This window comes from Melopsittacus undulatus, chromosome 3 (assembly GCF_012275295.1).
Source record: "Melopsittacus undulatus isolate bMelUnd1 chromosome 3, bMelUnd1.mat.Z, whole genome shotgun sequence".
NCBI classification, from domain to species: domain Eukaryota; kingdom Metazoa; phylum Chordata; class Aves; order Psittaciformes; family Psittaculidae; genus Melopsittacus; species Melopsittacus undulatus.
The window spans coordinates 99,328,507-99,348,202 of NC_047529.1; the positions used below are offsets into that span (position 1 = coordinate 99,328,507).

General features: G+C 53.9%; 1 protein-coding gene across 1 annotated transcript; it reads right to left on the reverse strand.

Annotated features, from left to right (window-relative positions):
• Positions 1 to 128: 128 nt before the first annotated feature.
• On the reverse strand, positions 129 to 12,537 carry NFKBIE (NFKB inhibitor epsilon). The gene is made up of 6 exons (XM_034060415.1): positions 12,101 to 12,537; positions 2,113 to 2,215; positions 1,373 to 1,604; positions 1,113 to 1,201; positions 591 to 839; positions 129 to 325 (listed from the first exon to the last, which is right to left on the reverse strand). Exons 1-6 carry the CDS (start codon positions 12,418 to 12,420, stop codon positions 260 to 262), a joined length of 1,059 nt encoding a protein of 352 aa, XP_033916306.1. The 5' UTR covers positions 12,421 to 12,537; the 3' UTR covers positions 129 to 259.
• Positions 12,538 to 19,696: the final 7,159 nt, after the last annotated feature.

The following is a 19,696-nucleotide window of genomic DNA, read 5'->3' on the forward strand; positions in this document are numbered from 1 at the left end:
TGTAAGCTAGAGACTGCTGTTCAGTCCTGCTGCTGGGCACAAATACTCAAGGAAAAGCCGCCCCTGTGTAGTGCTCATAGTGCTGCCTTCTTCCCTCTGGGAAGGCAGCCTGAGGCCAAGAAAACTTTTCCGAAGAGGAGAGGGCGTGATAGGCATCCCACAGTGGTGCTGCTCCCACTGAACTGCAGGCAGGCAAGGTCCCAGCAGGCAGCAGTGCAGAGCAAGGAGGCAGCCCAACAGGCTAAAGGAGTCCAGCCGCTCATTCCGAGCACACCACAGGCTTCCCTGAGATCTTCAGATCATCGAAGGGCAGCAAGGCGAGGAGCTGCAAAGGCCAAGGTGTGGATGTATAAAGATCCAAGGTGGTGTGTCCACAGAGCTGGGGTAGGGGCCCAGACCTATGTCCCCCCCTCAAGTCCTAAAGCCTCCCACCTCGCTGGAGAAGTGCCAAGAAACCCTTTGTTTCACAGGGCTTGAGGCAACAGGCAGCCACCCCACGCACCCCCGAGCCAATGCCTGCACCCTATAAGGGAGGAGCTTCCCCCCTAATACACTTGCAGAGCCACAGGCCTCCCCACACACAGACTCACATCATCATTGCCATCAGCGAGGTCCTGGGCTGTCTCATTCTCCATGTTCCTCAGCAGGGTGTCAGCCCCGCAATGCGAGAGGATGGCTGCGATGGCTGCGTCCTTGCGGCCCACAGCGAGGTGGAGTGGGGTGCACCCGTTGTACATCTGCGCGTCCACGTACGCCCCACGGTGCAGCAGGAACTGGACAGCCCTATGGTTGTGGCACTCCACGGCCAAGTGCAATGGGGTCTTCCCACTTGTGCCCTCCTGCAACCCACAGACCACAAGGGTGTGAGTGCAGGGTCCCCTCAGATGGGTGGGTCCCATGGCACCCCCTTCACAGGGTGCAGAGGGGCAGTCCTCACCCCAACTGCTGTCACAGCACCCAACAGCCCCTCAAGGACCTTTTTGTTCTGCTCCCTCAAAATCTAGTGCCTCCCATTCTCACAGCAGTGCCTGCCCTGAAGCTGGAGGGAGTGCTCAAGGGAGCCATGAACCATGCCCAGCCTTGCCCAAACATCGCACCATGCCCAGCCTTACCCGAACATCAATGTTGGCACCGCTCTCCAGCAGCAAAGACATCATCGGGATGTTCCCCTTCAAGGTGCTGATGTGCAGACAGGCCAAGCCTGGGATGGGGAGGCAAAAGAGAGAACCACAGTCAGCCCAATCCACCCTGAGGCACACCAGCCCCGTCCACATGCCCACTGTGCTGCACTCCCAGCTCCCTGGGTACACAGCTCATGGTCTGTGCCCCAGCCCGGCCACTGGCTCCACACCGGGCTGCCTGCGGGTCTCACCTTGCCAGTTCTGGAGCTGCAGGTCGTGGTGGTGCCCATGGGGCTGTGGGGTGCTCTGTGGCAGGGCCGTGCCCTGCAGCAGCTGCTGGGCACACTGCATATGCTGCTGCTCACAGGCTAGGTGCAGCGGCGTGTTGCCGTTGCGGTCCTGCAGCCCGGGGTTCACTCCCTTGTGGATCAGTGCCTGGATCACACTGGGCTGCTCCAGGTACACGGCAAGGTGCAGCGGGGTCTGGAGAGGAGGTGGGGACAGAAATCAGGGAAGGGGGGAATGCCCTGCAGGACACCAGGCACACCAGCCTACAGGAGCCAGCCTGGTGGCACGGGCAGGCTGCCAAGCAGGAACCCGTCCCTGTCCCGGCACTAAGTGTGGCTAACACCAGGGCAGTGCAGCTTGCTGCTCCTCCGGGCCTCAGCTCAGGGGTCACCCATGGGGGCAGATCTCACTCTCACAGGTTATCTACCCTGCCACATTCAAGCCATACCTGCTTCACCCTCCAGGTCAGTCTGAAATGTCCTAGGCCTTGTAAAGGATCCCTCACCCTGTGCTGCTGGGAGCTGTCACACCTCTTTCTCAGGGTATCTCCCATGCCCTTCTTCCCCTCCCTGAAAAGGGGCTGCTCACATGGGACGTTCACCATGCTCTGGAGGAAGCAGGTTTGGGGGCCTGGAGACAGATTGGGCATCTATCGAGGGAGGACCCACCTTCCTCCCATCTCCTGCCTATCGTATCCTCATACCTGGAAAAGATCATTTTGGATCTCCAGCACCTCCCTTGGGAGATGAGCGATACAGCAGAGTGCCACAGCTGGGATGCAGTGGATAATGGCCAGATGAACCAGCCTACGGAGGGAACAGGAAAAGAAAAATAAGTCCCAAGTGCTGTGCTCAGAAGCAGATATCCTCCACTGCTGCATGGAGGAGTGATCTACACACCTTCGCCAGTCCCCTTCCCTTGTCACCAGCTTGGAGCCCCTCCATTCTGCCCTCGCCCTGGGGAAGCTCAGCACCAAACCAAGACTGTGGCTTGAGGCTCCCCAGGGCAGTCCTTCATCCTGATCTACATGGGAACAGACCCTCCTGTTCATGCTGAGTCCTCCTTCACACCTCACAGGGCTTAGACCCAGCACTGGCCAAAGCCAGTCCTCCAACTGGTGCAGGTCTGAAAAGCCTGGGATGTGTTTCCGGGTGCCTAAGGGCTGGGTTTGGCAGCTGCAGAGGGAGATACGGGCTCTGGCTGCTGCCTGGGGAATTCCAGTGACCCGCTGCCAGCTGCAAGCCATGCTTCTGCTTTCCCCTCGTGCAGGCAGGCAGCCAACGCAGGGCAGGAGCCCGGCACCGGTCCAAGATCACCTGCAGGGTACAGTCCCCATGCCAGCCACACTGCCAGCCCACACCGGTTTCCTTTTCTCTCCCTCACATCCTTCCCTTCCAGCCCTGCTGCGGCAGTGCTGGCTTGGGGCTGGAGAGAGCACAGGGACAGTGGAGCCATCAGAGCTGGGTGGCCAGCATGCAGTCCTGCTCCTCAGGACCATGGTTCCCACAGCCATGGGGTGGCGAGGCAGCCTGGAGTCCCCAAGCCCAAGGAAAGGCTTTGTTTCCAGCTGGGTCTGACGCCAGCCACTGTGCACTCAGAACAGGAGTGAGACCGTGACAGAGGCAGTGCTTGAGAGGGAATTTCCAGTCCCCTCCGATGACCTGCTGCACTCCCAGGCCTCCCTAGAAGGAGGGACCAGTCCCAGCCACTGTCACCACTGCACTGGGTGGCTTTTATCTCTGTCAGATGTCAGCTCCAAGTGAAACCCAGGCTCTAAGCAGGCTCCTGCCACTCATACTGCTTGGTGAAGGTAAACAGGGCTGATGGATGGAGGGCAAGAGCTGTGGCAGCCCCAGGAAGACACCCTGCTCACCATACAGCCCAGCTCTGGGATGGCACCTGCAGTGATAAGTGGACAGCATCCCTCACAGGCGGGAGGGCAAGACCTGGCTCCAAAGCATTGCAGTGAAGAAGTGGGGCTGCCTTCTTGCCAGCTGCCAGGGGACATGAGTGTGCTGAGAAACCCAGAGGCCAGTCCCCCAAAGTTAAGCCATTTTTGGTGAAAACACAAGGCTGGTTCCCCTTCCCTCTGCCATCATGGGGGAAAGCTGTGGCCAGCAGGAGAGGCTTTGTCCCTGGGGAAGCCCTGGGTGCATGCTGCAGCAGGGAACTCCCCAATGGAAGGAGAGGCCACTCACATTTGCCACTGCACCACCACGGGGTGCATCCCCATTGTCAGTGCTCCCAGGGCAGGGGACGGGGCTGTGAGCTGGGGCAGAGCAGCTCCACAAGCAGGGGCAGAGGGCACAGCCAAGGGGCCCAGACCAGGGTAGCAGAGGGCAAGAGCAAGGGGCAGAGCTGCAAGAAACAGCTCTAAGAACATCCCTCCTGTTGGCAGGCTCTTGCCTGGGTATGATCCAGGCAGGGAGATTCCCTGTGGGCTTTGCATCAGGCCTCTGGTCCCTGTGGTGGCACCTGCACCGAGGTACCCTTTGCCTGCTTGCAGGGACAGCCCGTTTCTCCACACTTGTTCCCAGGCACCACATGCAGAAGGCCATGGGATCTGCCTTTTTCAGGTATGGAAAAGATTCCCCTGCCTGAGCAGTTGTCTTCCCAAGGCAGCTGGGCTTGAACTTTAAACCTCTGCTGCTTTCACCTTGCAGAGCCATGCTGGGCTCCTGGGAGAAAGAGCAGAGCCGGGGTCTCTCCCCACCACAGCCAGCCCCAACCTGCCCAGGAATCCCCTGGCCCCTCTGCCACTACCCATGGCACACCACATCATCACATGGGGACAAGTGGGGCAGTCACCCAGGGGACATGGAAACCCCAGGCAGCTCTTCCTGGCTTAGGTGACTTTGCAGCTCAACAAGGCAGCAGGCACTCAGGGCTGAGCAAGTTTGGGATCTATGCTGTGAAGGCAATGGGGTTGATCATCCCCAGCCACCCAGAGCTCAGGCTTTCACCCTAAAGCTGGGAAGTGCCTGCTTCAAAGGATTGCTTTCACCCTTCCCTCTTCATTCTTGCCCGGGTACAGCCTCCTCCTGTGCTTTCATTTCTGCATTCGTTCCCCCCTCTCCTAATTGACAACCCTCAACTTCCTGAAATGGCTGCAAGAGCCGTGAGCTACTTGGAATCACGGCGAGGACACCTGGAATGAGCGCACCAAGAGCACATGTGCACGCTGTGCCACAGGCTGTTGATGCCGACCTGAAATTGGGATTGCCTCCAGCTAATCCAGGAAACCTCCTTCCCCTGGGAGACCTGAGGTGCAGGCATCGTGCCAATCTCCACTTTCTTCCGGCCAAGCCTACATGCACACATCTCTCTGCCATGGCAGCGTGCAGTCCAGCTGCTGACAGGCTGCTGCATGCAGGCACACAGCACTCACAGCTGAGCCTCAGAGCCAGGGCACGGTGATGGAGAGATACCTGCTCGCTGCCAGGCACCACTCCTCACCCAGCCACAGGCCTTTGCCAGAATAAACCCTCCACCCCTCCATGCTCAGACCCTCTCGCCTCTGCCTTCTCTGCTTGCCTGCTCCCCACCTCCCCATGTTCCTGCCTGCAGCCATGGGGTGGGTGCTCAGCGGCAACTTTTGGAAAGGGCAAACATGAGTTTGGAAAGGGCTGGGGATGGAGGAGCTGTGAGCAAGGGAAATGTGGTCAACCTAAGAGTACAGACTGCTGGGCTTGCTCTCAGCTTTGACACTTGCTCACCAGCTCCACCCTGGCACAAGTGGTCCCATTAGCACTCTGAATTGCAAAGGCACAGGGCATCCCTGGCACAAGGTCTACCCATCATCAGAGAGATAATGATGCTGGAGCAGAGAGGTCAGGACCATCCCTGGGGATCTCCCTAGGTGTGAGCATGCCATGCCCAAGGCAGTCCTAGTTCAGGCACAGGAAAGCATCCATTTCCATAGTGCAGTCCATCTCCCAAGCTTCTGAGTGACCTCAAGTGCCTGGTAGGAAAACTGTCCACACCTGAGGACTAGAGACAGGAAAATGGGGTAAGGGTGACAGCAGCTCAAACACACAAGCAGAACTGAGGAAGTCCCAGCAGATCTCCAGCTATCCTCTCCTCTCCCTCCAGAAAAGGGGCAGACCATGCAGATCCCAGCCATCTGTAGAACAAGACACCTTGTCCTCAGAAGTCTCTTCCTTCACTATCTAGCCCCAGAATCACCTAGGACAAGGGCTCAAGCGTTCAGTAGAATTAGCTTTTTTCTAGTATCCTTTTCTCTTTCTACTTTTTTCTCCCTTTCTAGGCAAGATCCCTGTCTGCAGCAGGAACAGTTCACTGAGTGGAGCAGTGGGAAATCATGCAAACAATTAACACATGAAAAACTTGTTCAGGAGAGGAAATGGCCCCAGCAGTAACACTGAGGAGAGCAAGGGAGGAGGAAAACATCAGGGGAATTCCACACTTACCCTGCTCTCCTGTTGCAGCCCTGTAACCTGCACTGCTAACCGCTTCCTCAGCCATCAGCATGAAACTCTGCCAGCAGGCTCAGCCAGCACAGCCCTATCCTGCCCTGCAGCCCTCTGCCAGCCCAGCCTGGCTCTCTTCCTCCCTGCATACCAATACGATGCTGCCCTGCTCCAAAAAGCTGTTCCAGCTGCCCTCTGGCAGCTCCAAGGGAACAGTGAATCCCAGCCAGCTGTAGGCTCATCCCCATATCCTCTGCTTCAGCCCTGGGTCTCCTGTTATGCAGGTTTCCTTTCCCCTTTGGGACCAAAGAGAGAGCTGGGAACTGATGGAGCAGAAGAGCCAACCTCCAGCCTTCCTGTGGTGCTCTGCAGGGGGTCTGGTGTGACTGCTGGCAATGAGGGATGCTGGAGGCTGCCTGGTAGGGGAGGCACTGCAAGAGGGCCGAGGGTGTCTTGTTTTCCAGTGAGGTGGGAAGATGAAGGTGTCCCTGTTCACCCACATACGGCACCCCTGGCCTCACATCCTCTAGCCTCTGCACCCACACATGTGAGCATTCTCAGTCTGAGCAGACGGTGTGTCCGGGATTGCACAAGCACTAAACTTCAGATGCATGAGGACTGCTCCCTGCAATACAGGGGTCTGTCCTACAGTACCACCACTGCAGGCACAGTCCCAGCCAGAAAGCAGGCCAGCCCACCCCAGAGGGTCATGGCTGAGAAGCAAGATGAACAATTGCAATAAAAGCAGCAAACATCCCAAAATGCCACAGCCAATGGGCCTTTTAAGTTGAGCAAATTCACATTCTTGTTCATTACGAGGCAAATACATTCTCCTCCAGTTTCGGTACACACAGAAATATCTTGAGGTCAGAACAGCCTCATGGAAGAGGACAGTGCCTGGACTCTGCCAGGGTCAGTACAACACACGTCAGCAATCATCTCCAGCCTTGCAGGTATCCTCATTGCCTCAGGATTTTCTTATAATGAGACCAACAGTGGGTCTAGGATATCTCGGGGCCCCCTCAGCCCTGCATCTGCCCCATCAAAGGGGCTTCCCACCTCCAAGATGCACAGAGTACCACATGGGGCTCATTGAGAGGTGCCCAGTAACCACTTTCACAGCTCAGACCCCATGGCCTCTCTTCCTGCACAGTCACAGCCGACTCCTTTTATCCACATTGTATTAAAAAACCCACAAGCCAACAAAAATCAAACTTTCTGTGTTAATCTAGCTGAGCTCAACCCTTTCCCAGCAGCAGCTACGCCTGCCTGCAGAATGCAAGGACCTGAAGCCCTTCCCACCTCAACTGATCTGTTACAGCCAGGCAGCAGGCTTCTGCATCCCAGGACATGGAAATTTCCAGTCATTCCTTCCCTTCCTCTGTGCTGAAGTTCCCTGTGCCCCTCCCCAGCTCCAAGGCAAACCAAGGCAGGTGGAAAGTGTGAAGAAACTTCCTCCAGGCCAAGCTGAAGTCACCCAAAACAGGGGAAAAAACCTCTGTGCCTGCACGATCTCAGAAGGCTGTGCCAGAACTTACCCACCTTACACCAAGGCTGTACATGTGAACCCTGCAGCAGCCAGCAGCTTCTGGGGCATCCTAAAGGAGCCTGTGCCCTCTCCTGCTCCCCAGACTCCTGAGCATGTACAGAGGAAGAGCTGAGAGCTCAGGAAGAAGGAGCTGGACACAGGAGGTTCCCCTGTCCCTCTGGCCAGCCTCGCATTAGGACTCATTTTCTTTTCTGCCCTGCAACAGCAGTGTGCTAGGGAGCAACGCATGACAGACTTGAATTTCCCTGGCAACTGGGCAAAGGAGATTTCCAAAGGCCCTCTGGAAAAAAACAGGAGCATCCCTACTTCCTGCTAATCACAGCCATCTGACTGCTGGGCAGCCAGCAACAGCCCAAGGGACTCCCAGCCCAAACAGCAACCAGGTTTGCTCTCTGCATCAATCTTTCCTTAATCATTCCTGAAACTGTGTCTCTCCAGCCCTCTGCTTCTTTCACAGTGGTTTTCCTTCGCAGTCACACACACTGGGATGCAGAGGTTCAGCAACTCCAGTGTTCAGCAGGGCAAGCATCAAGCAGGCAGCCTGGATGGGTCAACCTCTGTTCCCGTGCCCGAGGAAGACCTCTAGCACAGAGAGACATGAGGTGGGAGGATTATGACTGGCACATGCTGGTGAATGCTGAGAAGCAGCTCGTGGCCCTACAAGGTGCCTACCCACGCAGAGAAGGGCTCAGTGGGGAAGGCCGCTTCCCTACCATCATGGTAGAGGAGAGCTCAGAACATCAGCTCCCATGGGGCCCCAATTTTACTCGATTAACTGTCCCCCGAGCCCTTGTTAAGGCATCTCAGCCCACGAGTCACTGGCACGTGATTTCTTAACAGCAGACAGGCCAGCACTTGTCTCCGGTGGAAGGAGGAAGTCAGGCTTCCTCTGCTCCCCTCCCTCCCCAAAACATGCACCCAACCAAAACCACTCAGTCCCATTTTCCATCTGAAAGAGGCAAAGGTCTCTCATGACTGAGCTGGGGTCCCCCGACCTTCAGCCGCACAGAGGAACCATGCTCCTTTGCATATGGATCCCCATGCAGAAGACAGCCACCCCCCTGCAGAGGCATAGCCTTCAGCCTTCTGCAGGGTGGCACAGATAGCTCAGAGCAAGACTACACACACTCTACCAGCTGCCCAAGGGGGGTCCATCACCTTGCATCAGGTACTGATGGCATAAACTAATATGTGGCCCAAGGACCAGCCTGGGCAGAAAGGAAAACATGTTTTGAAGTTTAAGACAGAATATGTAGTCCTAGAGGGTGGAAAACTCTGCCTAATTTCCCACATCAGTGAGCCAACTCTGCCTCTCCAGAGCTGGCAGAACTGCCATAAGCCCAAGTGAAAGGTGAAGTTTTCCCTTGTGCTGGAATGAAATAGGTGATCTATCTCATTTCATAGGAGCTGGTCCCCTACTCAGCCCTTTCCCAGGACACTGGACTCGTGCATCTGCCTGGTGAGGCTGGGAGAGTTTTCTCAGTGAAGCCTAGCAAAGGCTGAGCTTGTTCAGAAGCTGGGGAACAGCAATATAGGTGCCTGCAGCCTGGTCAGAACTAGCCATGCCTGCATGCTGGAAAGCCTCTCTCTTAAATTCCACATGAAGCAGTCCCACTGGAACTCCATTCAGCAGAAAAGGAGCTGGTTTACATGGAAGAGGTGGCTGCTTGGAGGAGACCACTTGCTTCTTAAGGAAAAGATGGATGCTTGGAGGAAACTGCTTGTGCTTGAGCTCACAGGCCTTGTTCTCTACCCAGCCACAGAATAAGCAGGATACGTATCACCTCCCTAAGTGCTCCCACCATCTTCTGCCTCTCACCCCATTCCTCATCCCTGATCTCTCCTGCCATGCCAGCTCTGCCACTCTCTCTTGGGGTGCTGGTGCCCGACTACTGCAGCTCTGACTGCCCCGAGGCAGAGGCCCTGCCAGCAGCACTGGGAAGGCTGGAGGGGAGCTGATGTCTGGGCAGATAATGGTTGGAAGATGGCACCCACACATTTCACTGGCCATCACCCCCATCTCCCTTGTTAGCCAATTTCCTTCCTGCAGAAACAGGACCCCGTCTAATTTTGAGCACAGGAAGAGCCTGTTTTAGCCCCATTGCTTCACTCTGCCTGGGTTAACGGTCCTCTCCCACAGAGGCAGGCAGGAATGTTTCCAAGAGGATCCTGGTGGTGCTCCAGCCACCTGAGCACATGCTCCTCTGCCTCCCATACTTCCCCTACAAGCACTGGGCTGACAAACAGCCTGCTCACAGGCACACCACAGAGCAGCATGGGTGGGCAAGCCTGGGGCACCTATGGACAGCAAAGATTTTTGTCAGATGGAGAGCCAAGACTTCTACCAGCTCCCTTTGTGCAGGCTCCTCTCTGCTCAGTACCAGCCAGGGCATCCGGGGAAACAGGAACTACTTGGCCAAAACCCCTGAATTTTTTGTGTTTTCAGAATTACAATCACAGGAAAGCGTTGTTGCCCAAGTCTCCTGACATACAATGATAGCATGATTTTAGTTCTCAGCCTGGAGCTGTTCTGTGGCAGATATTTAAGCAAGGCACACAAGGAAATGTGCCACTGACAGAGATGAAAAGAAGCGGATGGGTTTGTCTGGCTGGATGTAAGGGATGCAGCCTGAAGCCATCTGATCCCTTTTCTCTGGGAACTTTCTGTCACCGGATGAGCAACTGCTCCATAGACTTCAGCATTACAAGCAGCCCTGACTTGGTTTTGCATACAGAACTAGAGGCAGCTGAATGAGCTGCTGGGTGTTCTCAGTCCCCATTTGCATCAACCCAGTGGTGGATGTTCAGCATTTCTAAATATAAATGCCGCCTACCTCTGCCACAGGGTCAGGAGGAGAGACAGGAATAGCAGAGGCAGAAATCCACAGCCACTGTAACCACAAGAATAGGGTTTTTTCACAGCACTGGGAGCAGATCCTGAGAAAGGCAGCTCTGACACGGACACAGCCTGCCCACAGCTCTATGAGCTGCACCACCAGCTGACTTTTCACTCCTTCCCTCACTCTTTACCGATTTCCTGTTCTGAGCTGTGAGAGAAAACAGAAGAGCAACTGCAACCATTTGGAGAGCTCTCCAAGAGCCTTGCCTGCCTACAGTAACCAAGGCACCACTGATTAATGTTTTCCTAGTTAATGAGATGCTTGTGTTAGGTCTCTCCAAGCATGTCTGACAAGCAAAGGGCTCAGCCACCTTACAGAACAGCCCCAAGCAGCCAAAGCATCTCCAAACAGCCAGATCTATCAAGTTCACCAAAGAACAGCAAGCAGAGAGCCCTGGGAACTATGTGACAGATGAGCCTGGGGAGCTTGTCTTTCACAGTTTAAACGACCCCTGGGTTTCCCTGTGGGCACCTTGGCTCTAGTATTACAATTGGGAAAGGTGGTGAAGCTCCTCCACTCGGAGGAGCCCCAGAGCCAGCCTGCAGACAGGCCAGGACTAGGAAGCACCATTCAGGCGCCTGACTGGGGAGCGTGGGAGGCTGGTTTAGGATAACCTTGCTTGCTGTGAGAGACTTCCAGCCAATCCTGGGAGCAGATCCCCCAGCGAGCATTAATGAACTAATTAGCAGATGCACAGGCTCCTTCCTAACCGGGAAGTAAACACTCCAGCTGGCTCCCAGCTCGTCTTCAGCCTCAGAACCAACGTGCTCTGCCAGGCAAGGACAGAGCCTCCTTGCTGCTCCCTCTACTGAAGACATTTACTTGCTTGTGATACTGCCTCTCAGTTTCTCTTCCTCTTGCACCACTACTTGGTATTAAGGTCCAACCTGCGTCTGGAGCAAAGGTTTTGCCCTTCTTAGCTGTGAGCACACTTTGCTCATGCTCTGTATGTGCACCCATGCACTCATTATGAAAACCTTCTGGTGAGGGAATGTATGACAGGAAAGTGCTGTGATTAGCTGAACAGAGTTACCAGAAGCCAAACCAAATAACTCTGGTGTGATGCCTCTGCCCTCGACAGGGCATCACAGACGTGGGAAGCCCCCCCTCGTGAAAAGAAACACTCATCTCCGTCACAGAGGCTCAGGAGGGCAGCCCTGTAGCAGGGCATGCGTCACAACTGTGCTGAAAGCTGCACTGTGCGGGCAGGTTGGCAAGGCAAGGCGATTTCCACCTGAGAGCAAATAGTTCTTGTGTTGCTCGGTTGAGCAGCATCTCTGGCCCTAACACAGCCATCTCAATTGCCCTGCATAGCCAATCTCATACAACCAAGCCTTCTTCCTTGGGGAGGAAACACTGCGTTGTCTGGGGAAGAGACAGAGTGGGGGTTTGATTTGCTCCTCCAGTTGCTAGCAGCCCTATAGCAAGTAGAATTTTACTTCCCAAAGTGGGTCCATTCTGTACCAAGTAACTTGCACAGTTACCTGCTCACTCTCTGGAGGTGGCTCGGATGCCCCACTGGTCACCCACCCAAACCCATGCTAGGGTGCCCAGCATCCATGCTTTGCACTAGGACAGGGGCTTACGGACTCCCTCACAGCCCGGCAGAACGGGTGCTCCGCGGGAGAGGGCTGGGGACCACTGCAGATAAACCCGGCTTATCTCTAGGCACCGGCTCCCCGCTGCCAGCTGGCTGCTAGGGGCCAAGCCCGGGGCTGGGGGTCCGGGCTGGCAGAACCGCCCCGGCAGGGATGGATGGATGGATGGAGGAAGGAAGGATGGATGGCCGGAGCAGAGTCCGCGGTCACTCACGTGTCTCCGTCCTCCGAAAGGTAGGTGAGAGCTTCCAGCTGCTGCCGGCTGAGCCCCTCGGGCGGCGGCTCCTCGGCGGGGCAGGCGGCCGGCAGCGCGGGCAGGGGCTCGGGGAGGGCGCCGGAGCCGGAGCTGGAGCCGAGGAGCTCCTCAGCAGCGGCGGCCTCGGCAAAGGTGTCAGCGGGAGGGATCCCTGCGGCCGGGGTCTCCCTGCCGCCCGGCAGCGAGCGCAGGGACTCGATGCCCGAGTCGCACTGCCCGTCCTCGCCCTCCCAGCCCGCAGCCTCCTTGCGGCACTCGCCGCCCTCCGCTCGCGACATCGCTCAGCGCCCGCAGCCCTCCCGCCGCGGCCCCAGCCCCGACTCGGCCGGGGGGCTCATGGCCGGAAAGGCAGCGAGCGAGCGGCCGCCGGCGCTGAGCCCGAGCCCCACGGCTCCTCCTCCTGACTCAGCGGCGCCGGCCCCGCCTGCCCGGGATTCCCCCTCTGCCGCCCCGCCCCGGCCTGGTTCCCCCTGACCGGGACTGCCTCTCTTCTCCTCGCCTCTCCCGCTCTGGAGCACCGGCAGGGACAGAGCCCGCGCAGGTGCGCGAAGGAGAACGGTGCACTGAACCCCGGTGTGCCCCGGACCGGGCTCCTCCCCTGCCCGGTTTGCCGGGCTCGTTAAACAGCAGACGGGTCTGCCGGGGGGGAAGAGGGGCTTCGTCAAAGCGGCGGTGAGCTGGAGGGGAGCGCGTTACGGGAGCGGATGCTGACTGAAGCCGCAGGCTCTGTGGGAAACGACACGGTGGATGCCACTTGCAGGCAGCAGAGATAGGTGCGAGGAGGTGTCTGCTTTTCTCACGTGCATGGTTTAACCCGTTTCAACCGCGGAGACGCTTCTTGTCTGTCCTGCCTGTACAGGCAAAGGGAGAAGCCAGGCAGTTTCTACACTTGGCTGAACAAGTCAGTTGGTCCAGCCACTTCCCACTGCCTTTCTGTGTGGCAAATAGCCCACAGTGGACTGCTGGGGCTCACGCAAGAACAGCCAGAACACAGAGATCAAAGCTGAAAATAGAAGCTCAGACAATAGTCCTTGCCTGTGAATGATTGATGAGGCTGCCTTTCAGTGCCCCCTTCCAACATCAAAACTATTCAGTTGTGCTCCTCATGGATCTGCATAGACTTCATCTAGTTACTTTACAGTGTTGCAAGCAGCAGGGTTTCCTCACAATATACCTAAATAGCTCTGAATGCAGGTGACACTTCAAAATCAGTTTGACTTATCACTTGTATTGCTTTACATGCCTTTCTGCCTTTACAGGGTGCCCATCTTTCCAGCTCAGCTCAGCAGGAGGGGAAGGATCCCTTGCAAGGGAGCTCACCTGGGGAGAGCTTGGTGGTGGGAAGGGGATCCACTTCACACAAACCACATGCAAAGCGCCAATGACCTCCCCCTCCCATGCTGCAGCTGCCACCTCGGATTTGTGTCACTCTCCCCACACAGGCCTTTAACCTCAGGAGCGCTACCCATGAAAAGTGACCCCGGCCACGCAGGAAGAAAGGTTTTGGGGTGCAAGGGTAGCAGGAGGCAGGCAGGGGAAGTTTCTGTTGGCATCAGTAGCTTCCAGTCACAAGCTTTCCTCCCACGCTGAGGATCTGCTTCAGTATTCCAGCTGTGTCCCTGGCACTGCCTTGGCTGCCAGACTACAATTACTAAGAGAAAGGAGCTTCTCCCACGTCTTATCAGCTGTGCCCAATGCAGGGCAGCGATATAGGCCACTCCTGTCACTCCCTCTCACACCCTAGTGGTGGTTGCACTCCAGCACTATGTGCATCTCAAGTTCTGACCTCCACCCAGAATTTCTTCTTATTCAGCTTTCTGTACCCAGCTGCTACTTGGTTGTCCATCAAATACCTTACAAAATTCTCTGCCATTTTCTCTAGGAACATGTTAGATGTTACTAAAGATGCAGCTCCATCATGGAATGGTTCCTTATACGCTTCTGCATGGATAAAATCAAATACTGGGAGAAACCCAGTTTGGACAAATCAGCACAAACCTGTGTGTGTGGTGATGCACAAAGACTTAACTTCACTGTGAACTAATTGCTGTTTGCTTTGCAGAAAGTGGCAGTCACCCCTTGAGTATCTTGTCCTGTTCTGGTTGGGGTATAGGTGTGGAGCCTGCTCCCAGGGCAGTACAGGTTCAGGAGTGGCTCAGACAAAGCACAGAACCTGAGATAATAAGCTCTGGACCAGCTCTGCAGGGAGGCAACTTGAGAGCCGTCACCTGGGACAGTGTGCTGCAATCCATTAACACCTCTGGCTGCCCAGCAGCCCCTGGAAGGTGGCCTTCCTCTGCTGATGTGAGCTTAGCTGGAGTTAGCTATCTTGCAGCATCCTTAAGGTGAGCCTTGAACTTTCTTGAGCTCATGCTTGTGCTTGGCTAGTGCTCTCCCAGGGCTGTGTTGCAGTGGTCTGCTGCTGCTCAGCTCTGGAGACCAGGCATTCGCCATTAAAATCAGCTATGCCACCCAGGCATCCAGGTCCAGCCACCCTCTGCTCTGACCTTACAACTGCACCCACTAATACTCAGCTCAGACACCATCTCCTTGACACTCCTCTGCTGTCTTGATGTGCTTCTGTTAACCCTTTGGGCAGTTTAACCGGGAAGTCTGAAACAAAGCCCAATCCTTGCTGAATGAGTGACAGAAGGCAAATAACGGGGCACAGTGGCCAAGTTCATCTTTCAGACTGTCTTCCTAACAGAGAGCTTTTCTGCCCAGACATGCGGCTTTGGAACTTTCATTATTTTCAGAGGCTTTAAATAGATATATATATATATCTATATACACATACATGTACACATATACATACATATGCACATGCATATATATAAAATATATACAGTATATTGGCATGTAGTGGTAGAAGGAATAAAAACATTTAAATATAATACGAGGCCAACCTTGATGTTATGATTTACTCTTAAGGATTTTAAAACTGAATCTGTAATTCTGAGCTCTCTCCACACCCGCGTAGGATGTGTCACTTAAACCGGCTAAAATCGCAGGGAAATACTGAAGAGGGAGGGATCTGTTCCCACTAGAGGTCAGTGTAAACACACGCTGCTCGAAGGTACCCAGCGCTACTCAAAATAGCCTCTCCGCCAAGAAACCGGGCCCAGAAAGTCTCCATCCATTGCACTGCCAGGAGCATCATGACAGAGCCTGGCATGGGAATGACTCCCCCGGCGACCTGTGACCCCCGGCACTGTCGGTAATAACGTCCTCTCCCCAATTCCATCCTCTGATTTCCTAAGTGGAACTCAGGTCTCTGCGTCTTGACTTCTCAAACACAAGTTCTGCTCACTTCAGTTGCACCTTGCCTGGCATCAGCATCTTCTCCACGGTTCCTTGAGCTGTTAACTGGGTGAGATAAGTGAGGTGTGGCTGGGAGTGATGGGGAAAATGAGTTATGTTCAGTATGCATCTTGTCTGAGGAAAAAGAATGGCACTGCAATTCCCACCTGTGGTCCTCTGCCATGTTTAAGCAACATTAAATTGTCATAAGTAGTTGTTGCCACAGTAATTCACACCAGGCAATGCGACTGGTGCTACATTCCCCCACACAGACTGCCAACTGCACAGCTTTCATTCCATGTGAGCACTGGTTTGTCTCATTCCCTGGGAATGCAGCCCTTTTCCACCATCCCCAGCATTAGAAGCACTGAACCCATCAGAAAGGTGCTAGATCCCTACCTGAGGAAGCTCCCACTGCATTTTTCTCACCAGAGATGTCTCTGGGCATCCTAAGCACCAAAGCAGTCCTCTGCCTGGGACTCCAGTTATGGGATCTTGGCCCAGAAGCCATGTGCACTGGGCTCTTGACTGGGAGCAGATGCCCTGGGAGAGTGAGGAAAGCTGCAGGAAAGGCAACAGGCTCTCTCTGACTGCTGTTCCATATATCTGACAGCAAATAGCTCTGTAATGCACCAAACTGGGTCAGTCTGCTTTCTGGTCTAACAGAGTAAAGCAGGAACACGGCTCTAAAAGGTTCAATTCCCAGAAGTGAGACTGAGCTTCCTAACAGATCAGTGCAAAGCAGGTCCTCCTCAGGTACCCATTTTCTGGGGTAATCAGCCTAGAAAACACTGGCTGCTCTTTTATGGCAAGTCTGGCTGAAACCACGGGGACAATTTGAATGTCTCCAAGGATGTTGCTCCAGGTATCTGCTTGCTTTTGCAGTAAGGGATTGTTTCTAGTCAGAGTTATTCTCCTTGGAGTCCATACTGGTTGACTGTAGTCCTTCTGCTGTGCACTCCTATAATGTTATGGGATCCATCACGCCAATATGATGACATAATATGAAGCAGATTAGGTTTGTTTACATATGATAAGTGGTCTGCATGTTGCCCAGGTAGTTCCTCCCTGAGAAGGAGACATGATTCCTATTGTTGCCCATGGTCCCACAGTGGACAGGTCAGTTTCTAGTTCCTTCTGTTGTTCACTGTGTGTATATATGTGTGTGGTGAGTAGGAAGTCAGACAAGGAGGATTAGTTAACACTTTGAATGAGAATCACACCTAACTCACCCCATCCTCAGCCGCTGCACTCACTTCCACAAGCAGAATGTGATCTATAAAAGATGCACTAAAAATCCTCAAGCTTACAAAGTGAATGAACAAAACCTGCAGATAGTTTAACCAAATTTCTTTCTGAATTAGATCCTCCTTGTGTAACTGCTGTCAGCTCTGTGGCTGCAGCAGCATCACCCGCTGCTCACATCTGAGCAAATGCATGGCTGATAAGATCTCCGTATGCATTTATTTATGTGTGTGCAGCTGTATGTGCTCAGAGCTCTCCCAAAGGAGATGGCAGATGTGATTACAAATGGGGAAGGGATGGCAGATGGTCTTGGAGAACTGATAATAAAACCGTGCTTAAATAGATGGTGAAACTGTGCCCTAGGTGAGAAATCTCGGCACCTGGGGCTCCCTTTATAGCTAGTGGAGAGACAGACTTGCTTCCAGAAGGTGGCTCTGATAACCTCTGTGAGGCCACACTGCTTTAATGAAGAGAGCTCCTCCCTCCCTGTAGAATAGCTGTGGGAGGCAGTGCTCCATCATCAGGGTATCACTTATTCATTACTCTCTAAGCACAGTTTATCCAGGAGGGACTACCAAAGATGGAAAAAAATCTCAACTCCCCTAACCATCCCTCAGCTCACCTTGCCTGAGAGCACAGACGGAGGCTATATCCCAGGCTTCAGCATCACCACACTAGAGCTGATGGTTGTTAGAAAGGAGGATGGGTTAACTTTAATTTTTGAGTTCATTCTGCTTGAGTTGCTTTCTGCTTCATCTCAGCACCTCACTGCAGCCCTGCAGCCCCCAGTAGCCCAGCCCTTGCCTCCTAACAGTGCTCCAAGTGGCTATTCACTCTGCCGGTCCCTAACAAGCTGTGCTGTGCTGACAGAGGTATTACTCATGCAAGCTCAGCTCTGCTCTCAGTAGGGTTAAACCACCCAGCTGCCAGACTGAATTAGAGCTTGTGACTCTCCACACTTGCATCAGAGTGATTTGGGAACAGTTCTGGTGGAGCCACTCTACTGTAAGCAAGCAAGGAGCCCAGGCAGGGGTTAGGAGGGAAGAGTGAGCAGGATGGCTAGCTCAGGGCAGTGGGGAGGTGGGGTGAGCAAGCTGAAATATTAAGGTGCTGAGCAGGAGCACAGGGCACACAGAGGGCAGGTGGCCATCCCCTGGGATGGAGGAGCCCCAGCACTGTGAATAAGTGATGAACAAGTCCATGTTGCTCAGATAATGGGTGATCCTGGCACACCGAAGGTGGGATTGCAGCCTACCCAAGGTAGGATGACAGCCATACCCCAGGATGCTGGCCTCACTGCCGGCCCCAGCCTGTGTGATAGTCCCTTAAGCAATGCAGCCAGCCATGCAGTGGGCTTTTAGCACCTTCCTCGGAGGGGCCTCATCTCCTCTGCCTGCTCAGGTCCATGGGGAGAATCCAGTGGAGAAGAGATGCCTCTCCAGACCAGGATGCATCAGCTCCAACTGTTCAGTGAAGGGTAGGCAAATTGCAACAATCCTATTTGCCGCTTTTAGGGAGGTGACTCCCAGGGATGAGCTAAATTCTCTGAGGCATTAATTTCATAGCTTGTTTAGTTTTGGGGGTGATGGGTGAAAAAGCTCAGGCAGAACAAGGCATTTGCCATCGGATGATTTGGCTCATTTTCCAGGCACTTCGGGTGGTAGCTTCTGTTCCAGAGTAACATCAGATGAAATGTCCTGAGGACTGTCAAACAGCATCTGGGCAGCTCTGAATCTGCTTCTCATTTCTGGGGGGGGGGGGGGAGGGGGTGGTCTGAGAGAGGACCCTGGGTATCCTGCTGGGCTGCTGCTGAGAGGAAACTAATTTAACCTGAGCCAGAAACCTCTGTGGAGCCTCACAAATAATTGTGGTGATAAAGAAATGGACTCTTGTGGGGCTGGATGGCAAACAAGCAAACAGGCAGCCTGTTGGAAAGGGAAGGATCAGAGCAGGGATCAAAGAATTTCCAATGACAGCAATTCTCATCTGTGAAAGCACCCCAGAGGAGGAGCCACTGACTTCATGAAGCTTAAGACTTTGTGTGTTTGTGGACTGCTGGCATCTTGCCCGTGAAGATGCAGGCCCCTGTCTAGTGATGCTGAACAGAAACTAGTTCCCCAGTCACAAATTAGTGACCCCTATGGGTTTCCTTCCCACAGTACCAAAGGGCACACCTGGATCTCCTCCCAGCAGACACAAACTCTGAGTATAGCAAAGGAAAATGTAACTAATGGCATAGATTTCCTTGAGGAGAATGACTGCAGAGGTAGATGGCACCCGTGCTATCACCCCCATCGACCAGCAGTGGCAAAGGGATCTTGTTTAACTGGGTCAGGAGGCACATTCCTTCACCCACACTCCCTTGTTGCATTAATAAGGAGTAATTTAATTGGAGTGACACACTCTGGAAGGCTCAGGCAGCCAGCACAAAATACCCTTGAAATCCTTAAATTAAACAGGCATCAGTTTCTGAATTAGAAAATCCTGCATCCTACCACGAGGGGATTCTCTGCTACACAGCTTCTTCAGAAACAAAAAGCAGCAGATCGCAAGGAATCATTGATTACTTCACAACAAAAGACTAAGTTTTGATCACACTTGGCCTATTGGATAAAATAAAGCTAAACCAAATATATAATGCTGCAAACCCCAGTTTTATAGTTAGGCCACAAATACCAGGACAAGAGTAGGTATCTATGGTCATCTGGTTTAAAATGCAGCCTCTGTCAAAATTGTCCAGAATTGAATGCAAATTTGCTGCATGGGTAACTAAAACCATATTTAACCAGGAGCAAAAGGGCCATTTTCTGTAACCAGCAGGGCCTGTTTAGGGGCTGTGTGAGAATTTTTCTGGTTTGATGCCTTATGGGAAGTGAACAAATACTGCTAATATGACCTTGTGCTTTATGTCTGCTTGGAATGTAAGCTTGGACATATGAATGTCTCTGCAGGGTGGCAGACACAGGGTATGTGGAGAACAAACCTATTGATACTCCAGTAAGGGTACCA

Excerpts from the sequence above, each read along its gene's own strand:
- NFKBIE (XM_034060415.1), bottom strand. The coding sequence starts at position 12,420 with ATGTCGCGAGCGGAGGGCGGCGAGTGCCGCAAGGAGGCTGCGGGCTGG. Across the intron at positions 2,216-12,100 it reads CTTTCGGAGGACGGAGACAC|GCTGGTTCATCTGGCCATTA; the intron begins GTGAGTGACCGC and ends TTCCCTCCGTAG. Across the intron at positions 840-1,112 it reads GTGCCAACATTGATGTTCGG|GAGGGCACAAGTGGGAAGAC; the intron begins GTAAGGCTGGGC and ends TGTGGGTTGCAG.